Source organism: Entelurus aequoreus, linkage group LG12 (genome assembly GCF_033978785.1).
Source record: "Entelurus aequoreus isolate RoL-2023_Sb linkage group LG12, RoL_Eaeq_v1.1, whole genome shotgun sequence".
Lineage (NCBI taxonomy): Eukaryota > Metazoa > Chordata > Actinopteri > Syngnathiformes > Syngnathidae > Entelurus > Entelurus aequoreus.
Genome location: NC_084742.1, coordinates 21624066 through 21640704, shown reverse-complemented (window position 1 = coordinate 21640704; position 16639 = coordinate 21624066). Strand labels below are relative to the sequence as shown.

Here is a 16639-nt window from a genome sequence, read left to right as displayed (position 1 = left end):
TGTGTGTGTGTGTGTGTGTGTGTGTGTGTGTGTGTGTGTGTGTGTGTGTGTGTGTGTGTGTGTGTGTGTGTGTGTGTGTGTGTGTGTGTGTGTGTGTGTGTGTGTGTGTGTGTGTGTGTGTGTGTGCCTGATATGTGAGGCGACGACGAAGAAAAAAGGTCTGAGAACAAAATCAATCATCGTGGCGCTGGGCGGATTACTGTAACGCCGCATACTGAGCAGAGTTCACTCCCTGCGACTTGCAGCTGGGTGACAAAGTACGATATATTCCCCCTCATTCATTTTCTTCGACGGCTGCTTGAAAAAAAAAAGGAAGAAAAAAATCCGATCTCTGCAGAGCGTTTGCAGGCTAAGTGGGGTTAATGAACATACTGTAGTGTTAAGAGGGGGCGGGGCTTACCATAATTATCAAGGTTGCTGGTCCGATGAAACTCCAAATGAAGTAAGTGTCCAGACGAAGCCAGCAGCTGCAAGGAAAAGCATAAAAATGTCACTGTTCTGCATGAACAACATCAAATGACACAATGAATCCAATATTTTTTCATCCTGAGTGCATTTCTGAAACTCACTTTTCCCAGGATGGAGGTGTTTGCTATTGCCCAACAAAATGTTTTTTTTTCCTTTGCTGTAAGTGTAACAGATTTATGTTTGTGTTTTTGTCTTTTATTTTAGAAACAAATTAAAAACCCCAAAACCAGTGAAGTTGGCACGTTGTTTAAATCGTAAATAAAAACAAAATGCAATGACTTGCAAATCCTATTCAACAAATATTCAATTGAATAGACTGCAAAGACAAGATACTTAACGTTCAAACTGGAAAACGTTGTTATTTTTTGCAAATATTAGCTCATTTGATGCCTGCAACATGTTTCAAAAAAGCTGGCACAAGTTGCAAAAAAGAATGAGAAAGTTGAGGAATGCTCATCAAACACTTATTTGGAACATCCCACAGGTGAACAGGCTATTTAGGAAGAGGTTGGTGCCATGATTGGGTATAAAAGCAGCTTCCATGAAATGCTCAGTCGTTCACAAACAAGGAGCAAATTGTCGAACAGTTTAAGAACAACATTTCTCAACGAGCTATTGCAAGGAATTTAGAGATTTCACCATCTACGGTCCGTAATATCATCAAAAGGTTCAGAGAATCTGGAGAAATCACTGCACGTAAGCGATGATATTACGGACCTTCAATCCCTCAGGCGGTACTGCATCAAAAAGCGACATCGCTGTGTAAAGAATATCACCACATGGGCTCAGGAACACTTCAGAAAACCACTGTCAGTAACTACAGTTCGTCGCTACATCTGTAGTACAAGTTAAAACTCTACTATGCAAAGCGAAAGCCATTTATCAACAACACCCAGAAACATTGCCGGCTTTGCTAGGCCCGAGCTCATCTAAGATGGACTGATACAAAGTGGAAAAGTGTTCTGTGGTCTGACAAGTCCACATTTCAAATTGTTTTTGGAAACTGTGGACGTCGTGTCCTCCGGACCAAAGAGGAGAAGAACCATCCGAATTGTTATAAGCACAAAGTTCAAAAGCCAGCATCTGTGATGGTATGGGAGTGTATTAGTTCCCAAGACATGGGCAATTTACACATCTGTGAAGGCACCATTAATGCTGAATGGTTCATACAGGTTTTGGAGCAACATAAGTGTGTTGCCATTTAAGCAACGTTATCATGGACGCCCCTGCTTATTTCAGCAAGACAATGCCAAGCCACGTGTTACAACAGCGTGGCTTAAATGATAAATGGGTTATACTTGTATAGCGCTTTTCTACCTTCAAGGTACTGAAAGCGCTTTGACAGTATTTCCACATTCACCCATTCACACACACATTCACACACTGATGGCGGGAGCTGCCATGCAAGGCGCTAACCAGCAGCCATCAGGAGCAAGGGTGAAGTGTCTTGCCCAAGGACACAACGGACGTGACTAGGATGGTAGAAGGTGGGGATTGAACCCCAGTAACCAGCAACCATCTGATTGCTGGCACGGCCACTCTACCAACTTCGCCACGCCGCCCCTGTGTAAATAGCAAAACAGTGCGGGTACTAGACTGGCTTGCCTGTAGTCCAGACCTGTCTCCCATTGAAAATATGTGGCGCATTATGAAGCCTAAAATACCACCGCGGAGACCCCCGGACTGTTGAACAATTTAAGCTGTACATCAAGCAAGAATGGGGAAGAATTCCACCTGAAAAGCTTCAAAAATGTGTCTCCTCAGTTCCCAAACGTTTACTGAGTGTTGTTAAAAGGAAAGGCCATGTAACACAGTGGTAAAAATGCCCCTATGCCAACTTTTTTGCAATTTGTTGCTGCCATTAAGTTCTAAGTTAATGATTATTTGCAAAAAAACACGTTTCTCAGTTCGAACATTAAATATCTTGTCTTTGCAGTCTATTCAATTGAATATAGGTTGAAAAGGATTTGCAAATCATTATATTCTCTTTTTATTTACGAATTACACAACGTTTTGTAGATGATTGTACAAAAAATACATTACATTTAACACTCAAAATTGTTGTTAACGCTTAGAGATCGGACAAAAACAATACAACCATACATCCTAAGAATATTTTCTTTAACTGTATTTTTTACCCATGTCCATTTTTGTTTTATTTATTGATTGGTTAGATATTTTCATTGTTACTCAATTTTAACAACGTACCCAATTAAATCTCAGACACTTTTAACATGTTATAATGCTACAATCTGCAAATACAAAAATATTGTCTTTAAATAGTGTGACAAGAGTTCAACTATGTTTATCTATAAACCATTTCATTCCGAGTCAGCGTCACATGAATTTCAAGAAAAGGCTTTTCGTAATCATGGATATTCCAATGTCCCTGTGCACCATATTTATAGATGGTACGATAACCGTAATGATAAAATGTATCTGATTTTTTTAATAAACTGTTTCAGTTGGCATCACGTGAACTAAAGGAAAAAGATGGACATTTGAATGTGGGAAAAAATTGACAATGAATTGAAAAATAGCAGAGCATTATCTAGAAATGAAACAAGAACATGAAGACTGCTGTAGATCAGACCTTAACTCGTTTGTATTCAATGTTTCCGGGTTAACGTATCAAATTACCCTCCCAGATGATAATTTACGTCTGATTCAATTAGCCCTAAACGAAATCCCGATTGTATCACTCCAAAGAAATTGGTTAGACCTCGACCTGAACGACCTGAACCGGCGACAAAAGACTCATCCGAGTTCTGGCGGATCGCTGCAATTACGACTAAAATTAAATGACACGCCCCATCCTGACCTCCTCCTTCATATCACCATAATGGCGAGTCACTAAGGAGACACAGAAAAAGTCGGTAGATGCATGGATGGATAGAATGTGGACTGGATTTTTAAAAAAAAGCGAGTCCTAACTGGCGGTTAAATTATTAATCTTTTAATCTCCGCTGCTTGCTGCAGACAGACACCTCCATTTTTGGAGTGGGCAATATGACATTTTAGCACAGCGCTGTTGTTGCTCAGACAGAACGGAGGTGAGGAAAATGGCAGGACATATTAAAGGGAAATGAAGACAAGTTCAATGAAATTTTAATAATAATACCGGAGCTACTGGGGGGAAAAAACGCTGCACTTGTACTGTTTTTAGTTGTACCCCTACTAGTTTAATTTGCAAGAAAAACAGAGAATCAAAGCTGGAATTTTTTTTAACTATTGATGCAACTAGTTCCGGTTTTAGTTGGGGAGGAGGCACACTTTCTAATTGTGAGGCAAACATATTTTTACCTAAAAACAGAGCAACCACCTAGTTTTGACTTATGGGGGGTACTGGAACTGTTTGCAGCTACCTGCACTGTTTTGCTGTTTTTAATCGTTGCAATCCGGAACAGCTTGTAAAAATAGAGCACCAGCACCATTTTAGTTGTAGGGAAAACCACAACATCCACATACTTTTTCAAATGTTCTTGTCATCACACCAAATTTTTGGTATATTAGATGGAATCTTTACCTTTAAGAACAGCTGATAGGCAACACGTCACAGTGGTCAGGTGACCCTTCTGATGAAGACTGCAGATGACAGTGCAAACATCTCAGGTAAAGATTCCATTGAATATATCGAAAATATGGTCTGATTACAAGAACATTTGAAAAGCATGCTCATGGGCCTTGTGGTTAGAGTGTCCGCCCTGAGATTGGTAGGTTGTGAGTTCAAACCCCAGCAGAGTCATACCAAACACTATAAAAATGGCACCTATTATCCTCCTTGCTTGGCACTCAGCATCAAGGGTTGGAATTGGGGATTAAATCACCAAAATGATTCCCGAGCGCAGCCACCGCTGCTGCTCACTGCTCCCCTCCCCTTGTTCCACCCCCATGGGTCAAATGCAGAGGGTAATTTCACCACACCTAGTGTGTGTGTGACTATCAGTGGTACTTTAACTTTTAACTTTAAAAAGTATATGAATAAGAAGACATAATGAACCTTTTTGAGCAACATCCACATTGTTTTTAATCGCACTTGTAGAATTTTTAGCTGTAGCCGCCATCAGTGTGTGAATGTGTGTGTGAATGGGTGAATGTGGAAATAGTGTCAAAGCGCTTTGAGTTCCTTAAAAAGGTAGAAAAGCGCTATACAAGTACAACCCATTTACCATTTACAGTGTTTCCCATAAACTGCCAAGATACCTGTGGCGGTGGGGGCGTGGCTATGGGCGTGGTCACCATGACATAATCGAGTAATTTGCATAATTTACTACAACGATTTGATTTTCTCTAAAAAGGCTCAAAAAATGTATACTTACTATTTAATAATAACAGTTTTGTTTTAAACATCCATCCATCCATCCATCCATTTTACAAATAAATTACAACACTTTATGTACATATTTATATACAGATTTGAACAATAAGTTATTCACTGAAATATATTTATTAATTGTGGTTCTTACAAAAAATATATCTTATAAAATATAAAAGCTAAAATGTCTCAAAGCTCTGCCCCTTTAATTAGTGCATATTAAATAATTTAACTTTAGCCTACTACTACAACCATATTATTTACCAGCAACATAAAGTGAAACAGAGGCAGAGGTGTCCTGCCACAGTCAGTAACAAATAAACAGAAAACAGTAGTGGTGGTAGATAGACACAGAGCTTCATCAAACATCTGATCCACTAAACAAAGAACTCCAAAAATCTTGAACTTTAGACTGCCATCAGTTTTACTCCCTACACTTAACCATGTGTTTCCTACTGCCTGCAGACTTTGCACCCTTTGTTATATACACATGTTGTGTTTCTAATATAAATACATTTAATAAAGTCAAATACAAATAAGGCAACAAGAGAAGTATCCCCTCTTTTGTAAAGTAAATCTGAACAGCCGATATGGGCATCTACATCAACTATATGATTTGCCTGAGAAGCTGGAGAGGACAAAAAAAAATATATATATATTTTTTTTTTTTTTAAATTTGTGGTGGACTTAATTCTTTCGTGGCGGGCCGCCACAAATAAATGAATGTGTGGGAAACCCTGATTTACTATTTTGTAGGGTAAACAAACGTCAGTATGGGGACACCTTAGTGGGAATTAGACGGACAACAACAACGTCCAGAAAACATATCGTACAGCAAGCAAAACATTTTTCGCCCTTGTACAGAAAATGCTCTTGTCTTTAATAATCCGTTTTGTCTCAAATGGACCATTTTTCTCCAACAAAAAAAACACAAACAACTTAGCCGTCTGTTGCTGACGTGGTGTTTACTCGTGTTTCACGCTTTATCGGAAGTGACAGGACTGGATGCGCTAAAACACCCCCTCCTCGCTGGTTGATGTCAAAGGATGAGACGGCGTTCCAGAGGAAAAACACATATGGGCACAAAAACAAAAGATGAGCTGGCAGCTCTTCAAAGCACACCACACCGCCTTCCGACGCTATGAATTATGTGGACGCTTCCATCCGTTGTTCATTTGTGCCTTCCTTCCTCAGATCATAGACAGATTTAACGAGTTGGTGGGCGGCAGGAGCTGCAGGCATGTCAATTCTTCTTTTTCGCTGTCGTCCCTTCTTTCTCCACTTGTCTTTGACTTTTTGGAGTTAGAGTTTTTCTCCTTGTGCTACTTTTCAAAGCTTAAGAAGCAAAAACGTGGGTCGGTCAAAACAGAAATTCCTTTTGTGCCAGCCAGCGCGTTTTACTTAAGTGCTCAAGGCTTCCATTGGCACCAATTTTTGGACAAAAACTCTCAAAGCCAAGATTCTGATTTGACTTTGTCCTCAAATAATTTGTCTATTTTGAGTCAACTGTAATATATATTTTTTTAAAAAGTAGTATGATTTAAGACATGCACCTGGGGATAGGTTGATTGGCAACACTAAATTGGCCCTAGAGTGTGAATGTGAGTGTGAATGTTGTCTGTCTATCTGTGTTGGCCCTGTGATGAGGTGGCGACTTGTCCAGGGTGTACCCCGCCTTCCGCCCAAATGCAGCTGAAATAGGCTCCAGAACCCCCACGATGGATGGATTTAGGAGTTATCAATCTGTCAGTCCCTTCCTTGTCCAAGGTTTCCCAAGTTGTGTCAAATTAAAAAAAAATGATTTGCTAGATTTAGGAGAATTTAATCCCTGGAGACTTAAAGTTCTATTAAACGCTAACAAACATCATGCAATGATTGACCTTCGTCCTTGTTCATCTGTAATAAATAAGGCTGTCAAACGATTAAAATATTTAATCGCGATTAATCGCATTGTTCATAGTTAACTTATAACTAATCACTATTAATCACAGGTAGACTTTTTTTTTATATATATATAACAATTGTACCTTATTAAAATGTACACCCAACATGGGACTGGGCAATTTGTTTGATTTATGCAAATGTTTGTTAATTAAACATTATTTAACAGCTCTGCACAGAGTGGACACAAGCAAACACAGACCCACGCACAAGTTGCAAGACATTTTCCACCCAGGGTCTATCCAGTCCTTTAGGGCTCTTTCTTTGTCTGATTATAATTTTCTTTTAAATATGTATTTTCCCTTTTGCTTTGCCCATCTCTGTGCAGTTATTGGACAGAAATGTTCAAAACTTTGTCTTTGGTAATTGGCAAAATGATTGAACCGAATCCTCTAAGTTGACTATTCAGGGTAGCCCCTCTGTTATCTTCTCTCAGCAAATCCAAAAATAATCAGGTAGCATTCCCTACTTTGTTAGCTAGAAGACTTATTGTGCTTAACTGGGAGGATGCAGCGCCTCCCTAACACAGCTGCTGGATCAGAAATATTCTTTATTTTCTTAATTAAGGCTAACAACAAATGGTTGTTCTGTAAACTTTCAAGAAATATGGGGTGGTTTCTTAAATTATGTAAAGGAGACTAATCTCCACTTTGACCCCGATTGAGACGTAGTTGAATTGTGGATGATTGATGAGTCTTTTGTTTGATTTTATGTATTGCTGCACCATATTAGGGCCATTTGGAAGTGCAGTTGTCTGTGGCGTTATATCAATATTTACCTGTTCTTTTTTTCTCCCACCCAAAAAAAACCCCATTTGATTTGTATTGTATTGTATTTATGTTAACTGTGTCAAAATTTCAATAAAAAACTGTTAAAAAAAATATATATATATATATTTATATACTGTATATATATTTCCTCACTGATTCTGCCACATATTCTCCCACTGTCTCGTCAGTCTGGGCTGTAATGTAGTAGCACATGCGTCATTTGCATGCATGTGTTTGGAGGCATGCCAAGTTGGCTGGGGGCACGATAACCAGAAAATGCTGTGTAGAAAAGGACAAACTATCTACCGGCACGGTTGTGATTTGCTTTAGCCCAAATAAGCGACCACACGTTCAAAAACAACCCAAAAACAAAACAAAACCTGCGACTCACAAACTTTGTCGCCTTTAGAAAATGGATACTAGGCGGAATTAACAACACATTAGGGCTGCAACTAATGATGAATTTGATAATCGATTAATTTGTCAATTATTACTTTGATTAATCGATTAATAATCGGATAAAAGAGACATTTCTACCCTATCCAGTATTTTATTGGAACAAAACAGCATACTGGCACCATACTTATTTTGATTATTGTTTCTCAGCTGTTTGTACATGTTGCAGTTTATAATTAAAGGTTTATTAAAAAAATAAAATAAATAAAAATTAAAAAATTGCCTCTGCGCATGCGCATAGCATAGGTCCAATGAATCGATGACTAAATTAATCGCCAACTATTTTTATAATCGATTTTAATCGATTAGTTGTTGCAGCCCTAATATATATATGTATATATATATATATATATATATATATATATATATATATATATATATATATATATATATATATATATATATATATATATATATATATATATATATACATACATACTTACATACATATATATACATATATATATATATATACATACATACATATATATACATATATATATATATATATATATATATATATATATATATATATATATATATATATATATATATATATATATATATATATATATATATATATATATATGTATATGTATATATATATATATATATATATATATATATATATATATACACTACCGTTCAAAAGTTTGGGGTCACATTTAAATGTCCTTATTTTTGAAGGAAAAGCACTGTACTTTTCAATGAAGATAACTTTAAACAAGTCTTAACTTTAAAGAAATACACTCTATACATTGCTAATGTGGTAAATGACTATTCTAGCTGCAAATGTCTGGTTTTTGGTGCAATATCTACATAGGTGTATAGAGGCCCATTTCCAGCAACTATCACTCCAGTGTTCTAATGGTACAATGTGTTTGTTCATTGGCTCAGAAGGCTAATTGATGATTAGAAAACCCTTGTGCAATCATGTTCACACATCTGAAAACAGTTTAGCTCGTTACAGAAGCTACAAAACTGACCTTCCTTTGAGCAGATTGAGTTTCTGGAGCATCACATTTGTGGGGTCAATTAAACGCTCAAAATGGCCAGAAAAAGAGAACTTTCATCTGAAACGCGACAGTCTATTCTTGTTCTTAGAAATGAAGGCTATTCCACAAAATTGTTTGGGCGACCCCAAACTTTTGAACGGTAGTGTATATATATATATATATATATATATATATATATATATATATATATATATATATATATATATATATATATATATATATATATATATATGTATATATATATAAGCGATGTGGATGGAAACAACTTTGGTTGACCTGCCAGAGCTTCCAAACTAATTTTGTCATTCAATACATATTTTTCTTTTTCCATTTCTACTCTCTATTTGTTCCTGTGAACGCTACTGCTTTCCATCACTACGATATGAACTGAGGGTCAAAAGGACGCACGTTAATCGCGAGATAAAAAAAATAGTGCAGCTAAAGGAAATGTTTGTTAACTTGTTGTTACCGTGTTAACTTTGACAGCATTAGTAATAAAACAACAAATATATTTGATCTAGACTGTATTACGGGAACTGTGTCATTAATCTTAGTGATTATTCCCTAAAAGTTTGATGTTCTGTTGTGACAAGCAGAATACTATCAAAAATTTACTTTAACTGGTGATTTTGAGTCATTTGTACTGTAGTCAAAAATGTATATAATTATTTGATCCAATAAATTTTTCTTGATTTGAGAGACACGACCCATTAAAGTTTGAGGTTCTGTCGAGCTGATTTGACCCCTTTACTCCGCCACCTCATTCAAAAATAATTAGAGGTTCTCCATGGTTACAAAAAAATGTTTTTTCCCAAGTTAGAAAATGTCGGCCGAGAATTTTTTGGATGCCTTATATGACCCTGCAATCGTCCCCAAATCTATTTGCCCAAGACTCCTCTGTCCCCCTCCTCCTCCTTCCGCTGTGTCACGGCATGTCCCCTCCCTCATCCTTCACTGGTCCAATGTAATTGTTCCGATGGTGGCGGGCCTTTAATTATTTATGGTGGCAAGCTATCACCTCATCCATCAGGAAGAACGATGGCCCCACCGGCTACCAATGCTACAGCTAGTGTGGACTAACTGCTAAGCATGTCAGCATATCATACAGTGTCATTACTTCCATTATTTCCTTGGTTGAAAAAAAAAGGCAACTTACACTCTCTCTGTGCCGTAACTCCGGTAGTCCACGGCAGCGGAGACGGCGACGATAAGCGCTGGGACGCCGTAGCCCACCATGTAGAAATAACGACGCCGGGAGTGCTCGCTTTCGAATACCTCCACCAGCATGATGTAGAGCTGGACGCCTTCCAGAAACATCCATGTGAACGCCGCCAGAAAGAAGAAGTGCAGCAAGGCAGCAAAGACAGCACATGCGATCTGGGAAAGGAAGGATTTAAAGAAGCATCATGTGAATGAATATAGCCAAGGAAACACTCTCAAAACAGCACAACAATTTTGCCATATAAAGGATCTTTGACCGCCGTTTTTGCAGTCGGTCCTAACAAACAGCAGAGCACAGATCTACTGCAAACATGCTAGCCAAATATTGTTTATATGACAGGAGCACTATGACTCCTGTTTTTAAGGACATCCTACAAAAAATGTGAGTCAAAGTTTCTTCAAGAGCACACTGTTATTGTCTTAAAGCAGACCTGGGCATTGTACGGCCCGCGGGCCGCATCCGGCCCTTTGCGCACCCCTGTCCGGCCCGCTTGAGGCCAATCATAAATTACAAAATAAATTTCAAAAAGTATCTATATCGAGTGTGCAATACAACGGTGCTGCTTTTGTTTTGAAAAGCGTTATTTGTATTACTTCCGTGTGGACGTATGCGCGTGTGCGATTGTGAGTGAATTGAACGGCGCAATCACAAATTACAAAATAAAGTTTAAAAAACATCTATGTCGTGCGCGCAATACAACTGTGCTGCTTTTATTTTGAAATGTGTTATTTATGCCGTATGTCCGGGGGGAACCTGTGAGTGAAGGTGCATAGAGACAAGTGATGAGACGCTAAAAAAAGAAAAGTTGATGACGAATGGCGTATTTTCAACAAGACATGGACTGCCAAGTATTTCTTTACATAAATTAATGGTAAAGCCGTGTGCTTAATGTGTGGTACACAGCTTGCTGTGTTTAAAGAATATAATTTTAATCGCCACTACACGAAGAAACACGAGGGAAAACACCGGAATGTGTCTGATGAAGCGCGCGCAAGGGAGGCCGATGCGTTGATGGTAAAACTGCAAACCCAACAAGGACTTTTTGCCATATTTCACACCCCCAGAATGCAGCCGTCAGGACAAGTTTCGTCATTTCTCACAAAAGCGCCAGAAAAAGTAAGGCGTTTTCTGACGGAGAGTTTATTAAGGAGTGCTTATTGGACTCTGTTGCGCTGTATGCCCGGAGACATGGACTGTTTTTCGCTAACTTTGGATGAGAGCTGCTGTGACACCGCCCAGCTGCTCTTCTTCTTACGTGGGATAACTGCAGACTTTCAAATCACGGAGTAGCTGGCAGCCATGCAGTCAATTAAAGAGACAACCACAGGTAATGACTTGTTCACATAGGTAAATGCGCATTTGGACATGTTAGGACTGAAATGGGACAAGCTGGCAGGTGTGACAATCCAATCCACTTTATTTATATAGCACATTTAAACAACAAAATGTTTCCAAAGTGCTGCACAACTAATATTAAAAACAATATTCAAATATTATCCTTAGCTCCACCAATGACTGAATAAAAAGAAAAAACAATTACATATAAAACCAATATAAAAAACAATATAAAATAAATATGATTAAAAACTATTTTTAACAACAGATGGTTGTCCAAATCTGATGGGGAAAAATGTTGGATAATGCAGGATAAAGTGACCATCAAAAGCAATCTGCTTTTGTATAAAGTTAAGTTAGGTTAAATTCTATTATTATTAATTATTATTATTATTATCATCATTATTATTTATCTTACGGTATATCAAAAATAATATTGAGCAAAATTTAATTGAAATATTGTCGTGTGGCCCTCCAGCAGTGCTCGGGTTACTAATGCGGCCCCCGGTGAAAATTAATTGCCCACCCCTGTCTTAAAGGATAAATTACAAAAATGATAGTCAAAAGATCCTTTAGTGTATATGACAGCAACATGCTGCCTTTTTTAAAGGGTCACCTACAAAATCCCAAATTAAAGCTCTTCTATGTCAATTTAATATATTTTTGGGATCAAACTAACAGTTTGCAAACACTATATGACAGAGTGTTCTGCTGTTTTTAGAATTCTGCTGAAAAAACACCAGTCAAAGATCCTCTATATCAATCAATCAATCAATGTTTATTTATATAGCCCTAAATCACAAGTGTCTCAAAGGGCTGTATATCACATGAGCACTCTGTTTTCAAGGGATAATCTGCTCATCAAAGATCCTACATGACAAGAGCATGCAGCTTTTAAAAGGGACAAATAAAAAAAGGAAAACAAAACAAAAAACACTTCTCTAAGACAGGAGCACTCAGTTGTTTTTAAGGACCTTCAACGCAAGAAATGTGAGTCAAAGATCCTCTATATAACCAGTATATGCATTCATGCAAAAACAGTCTATAAGATCTTCTTTCTAAAATAAGCACTGAAAGTGCAATAATATTGAACAAAAATTAAGTTAAACGCTTAGCTTTGTGAAAATGTGACCCTTGAGAACAATTTAGTTGACTAGCGCAGCTCTAACATTATATAGTACGTACACGGCTTCAACTCATTATGTGCGCAGTTGAACATTACTAGCTTATTTTGTCCCTGGAATTGATTCAATTAAACGTCTGAAGGCTTGAGTGGACATTAATTGTGTGGTCCGTGAGAAGACCATTAATCACAGCCATAAAAGACACCTTTAAGACTAAAGACGATTCCTGGTTTCTTCAGTCTGTATTATTGTACATAATAATAATATTAATAATAATAATAACAGTAATAATGATAACAATAATATTATTAATAATAACAATACAAAGATAACACATATCCCGTTTTCACCTACATTCCAAAACACATGCATGTTAGGTTGGTAATGGTAATAAATCAGTTTTAGTTTATTTTGAACATGCACACTAGGTTACATTGTGGTACATTACAATGTTAGAGACCAAATTGTCCATTGGTGTGAATGTTAGTGTGAGTGTTTGTCTATTAGTAGGTAAAGATGTATTTTTTCTCCATCCTTCACTTTAAACGTTCGTGAATAATGTGTGAAGAATGCACTACCGACCTGATAAGACCTAATAGGTCCAAAAGAGAAAGAGATGATGCAGTATTAACTGCTCCCTGATGCTACCTGGTGGTTGTTTGAGCACACTGCAGCTAGTCCTGGGTTGTTCCACTCTTTTATGCTTCAGTCAGATGTAGGATTCTCACAGGAATGTGGCAAAAATATAACTTTACCTCCTGTAAATTTCCCCTTCAATTAGCTGGCAACTAGTCCAGTGTGTACCCCGCTTCTTGTCCAAAGTCAACTGGGATTGGCTCCAGCTCTCAAGTGACTCCGAATAATACAAGCAGTATAGAAAATTGTTGTCTTACCGGCTGGTCAGCCCGGTTTATCCCCACCAGGAATAGGGACTCAGCGATGAAAAGGCAGACACAGAGGTTCTTGTGGATGGTGTTGCGATCGCTCTGAAGGCCTCTGAAGAAGCAAAAGGTGAAGATGCTGACCAGCAGGCAGACCAGAGACAGGAGGATCCCCACCCAGGTGATTACATCCAGGATCATGTCATGGACTGCGTCTGTGTTCTGCAGAAGACAGATAAATCGTCATTATTATTATTAACATCAGCATTATCATTATCAACTATGATATATTATAAAGGATTACATTTATATTAGATTAATATAATGCTTGTCTAGACACTTAAAAGCGCTTCACAGAGAACCGAGAACCCATCATTCATGCACACCACATTCACACAGTGACGGTGACGGTGGACGGTGGTCCATAGCTGCACTGGGGTAGACTGCCAGGAGCGCGGCTGCCAATTAGCACCTACGGCTCCTCCGACCACCACTAAACATTGATTCATATTCATACACTAGTATGAGCGGCACTGGGAGCAAGGTGGGTGAAGTGTTTCGCCCAAGGACACAATGGCTGTGACTCGGAGGGCAGATTATGATTATTCTTGGCATTGTCGCCAACTTTTGATGTATCGTGTCTATGAATGTTTCATTCACCCACGTCATTATAATCTCAGGGCATTCAATCAATCACAATTGGACTGTTTGGTTTGTCTTAGAAGACGTTTCGCCTCTCATCCGAGTAGGCTTCATCAGTTCAACAAATAGGAGTTGTGCCGTTTGTTTACAACTGAATGGAATGCTAACGTGGCTGATTCCGACTATTTTGGACAGGTAGTAGTCGATCCACAGCAATCGTTCTGACACACAATACCTCAATGCTAATGAGGGGAAATTACACTTCAACGACTGTCGTTGGCTTTGACAGTAGGATTGTTTGCATTTCAACAGTTTTCTCACTACGGTAGGGCAAAACCATCCTTGCCCAGGCAAACCCTCCTGGTTTTTTGGAGTATAAATACTTGGGGTTTTGGCACTAACCGCTAGACTAGATCTGACCAATTTAAGTCTAAGACTAGATCTGACCAATCCAAGTCTATGAGCATGAACTGATGAAGCCTACTAGGATGGGAGGCGAAACGTCTTCTAAGACAAACCCAACAGTCCAGTTACGATTGATTGAATGCCCCGAGATTTTTGATGTATCAATTCATCAGAATGAGTTTGAGGCAAAGGGTAGTCAGAGACTAAACACAAATAAATACAACCACAATAAGCATTAATGGAGATAATTACAGCAAAACGTTGCTGTCTAAAGAAGAATAACCTGTCATGAGCTAACATTTAAACAGGAGTTCAGAACAACCAAAGATAGATTGTCCTGGCTTATATCAACATTTAATTGGCAGAGGAAAACACATTATTAATGGTCATCTTAAAAACTTTAAATTTGTAATAGCAGATTTGAATTTGCTCATAAGGGCTAACTTGTTGCTGTAAATCAGGTTGTACGAAAGCTATGCTGCCACACTCTGTAGCAAGAAATAATGAACATCTTAATAATCTATTTCAGGGTCAATCTATTGTCATGATACAATTTCATGAGTGAGATTCCCCTATCCTATTAACCAATTATTGATACGGAAAATGTGCATGTTTAGTGATTATCTTAAAATGTGTGAATTTGTAATGGAAGTTTTGTATTGGCTCATTAGACTGAATGGAGATGAGATATTTGCTGCTTTCATACAATTATTTGGTCCAAAAATAAGAATCCAGGGCGGCGTGGCTCCGTTGATAGAGCAGCTGTGCCAGCAACTTGAGGGTTCCAGGTTGGATCCCCTCTTCTGCCATCCTTGTGACTGCCGTTTTGTCATTTTGTCCTTGTCCTTGGGCAAGACACTTAACCCACCTGCTCCCAGTGCCACCCACACTAGTTTAAATATATACATACTGGGATTCACTATGTAAAGCGCTTTGAGTCTCTAGAGAAAAGCGCTATATAAATATCATACATAATAATCAAAATATTCTGTTCCAGGGTCCAGCTGTTGCCATGATGAAATTGTTATCCTACTAACTCTTAGTTTTAGCGATTATCTTACAATTTGTGAATTTGTAATGGAAGTCTTGTATTGGCGCATTTGATTGAGTGGATGTTGTCGCTAATAACAGGCAGTGTTTGAACAACAGTATTTGTGTTTGTGTGGTGCAGTGGAAAGCTGTTTGTGCCAGCACGGTCCGTAACAGAGCCTAGCGAGCTGTGTCGGCTCCATCCATCACAATCTCACCTTCAATGGAGGTGCGGATAAAGAAGAGAGAATCTTAAGGGAGACTGCTGCAGAAACAGAGCGAAGGGCAGCAAGTGTATCTACACCTTCAGTGATGGATTTACTGTAGAATGATTTCTTTATTCTTGGAGGTGGATGATGGCCTGGGGGGCAGTGGATGTTGAAAGGGGGGTGGGCCTAGGTGGTCTGCCAAATGATGCAATCTCACCACACCTGGCAGCAAAAAGGCTCAATGATGGGAGTCCATGGGGTGTAGGGGGGAGAGTATATGATCTGAAGGGGTAATTTACACCATACATTTACTGGGTGAGTCAGGCAGGGGTGGCAAAGTTGCACATTTGTCTTCTCATATACACGTCCTATATTATGCTTTCAGACAGATGGGCAAAAGTATAGACGCTGTAGGACATCGAGTCTTTTAGGAAGGTTTTATACACAATTTTGTCTAATGGTTGTGTTTTTTGGAAAACAATCGGTTTGTTGGTTGAAGTTTATTTCGAACATACATACAATTTCAACACGATACATCACATATTATACTTATTTTTAATTTCTCTTAACAAGTTCGAAAAGTAGAAGGAAGAAGCAAATCTTATTTAATCATACCATATTTCCACTTCGTAGCAGTTACAAACACATTTGTTCACTTCCTGTTCTCATTTGCTGTTGCGGTCTAGACTCTCAAACACTGTCTGTACCGTTTTTTAAAGGGCCATCGCTGATGGACTTTTTGTTGTGGTTGCTGCAATGACACTGTGACAAAAGCTAAGGGCTAACAAGGTCTTACTTTGTATCTGGATAAAGCTGCTGAAGGCAG

The 16639-nt window shown here is 38.4% G+C and overlaps 1 protein-coding gene across 2 annotated transcripts in view; it reads right to left on the bottom strand.

Moving 5' to 3' along the window:
* The window catches only part of LOC133661755 (adhesion G protein-coupled receptor L3-like), a 219437-nt gene that overhangs the window by 34858 nt on the left and 167940 nt on the right, over positions 1-16639 (bottom strand). For both annotated transcript variants that reach the window (XM_062065205.1, XM_062065206.1), the window contains exons 13-15: positions 13541-13750; positions 10123-10343; positions 401-467 (exon numbers count right to left, since the gene is read on the bottom strand). In XM_062065205.1, coding sequence (XP_061921189.1) covers positions 401-467; positions 10123-10343; positions 13541-13750 — 498 coding nt within the window. The remainder of the gene's footprint in view (positions 1-400; positions 468-10122; positions 10344-13540; positions 13751-16639) is intronic.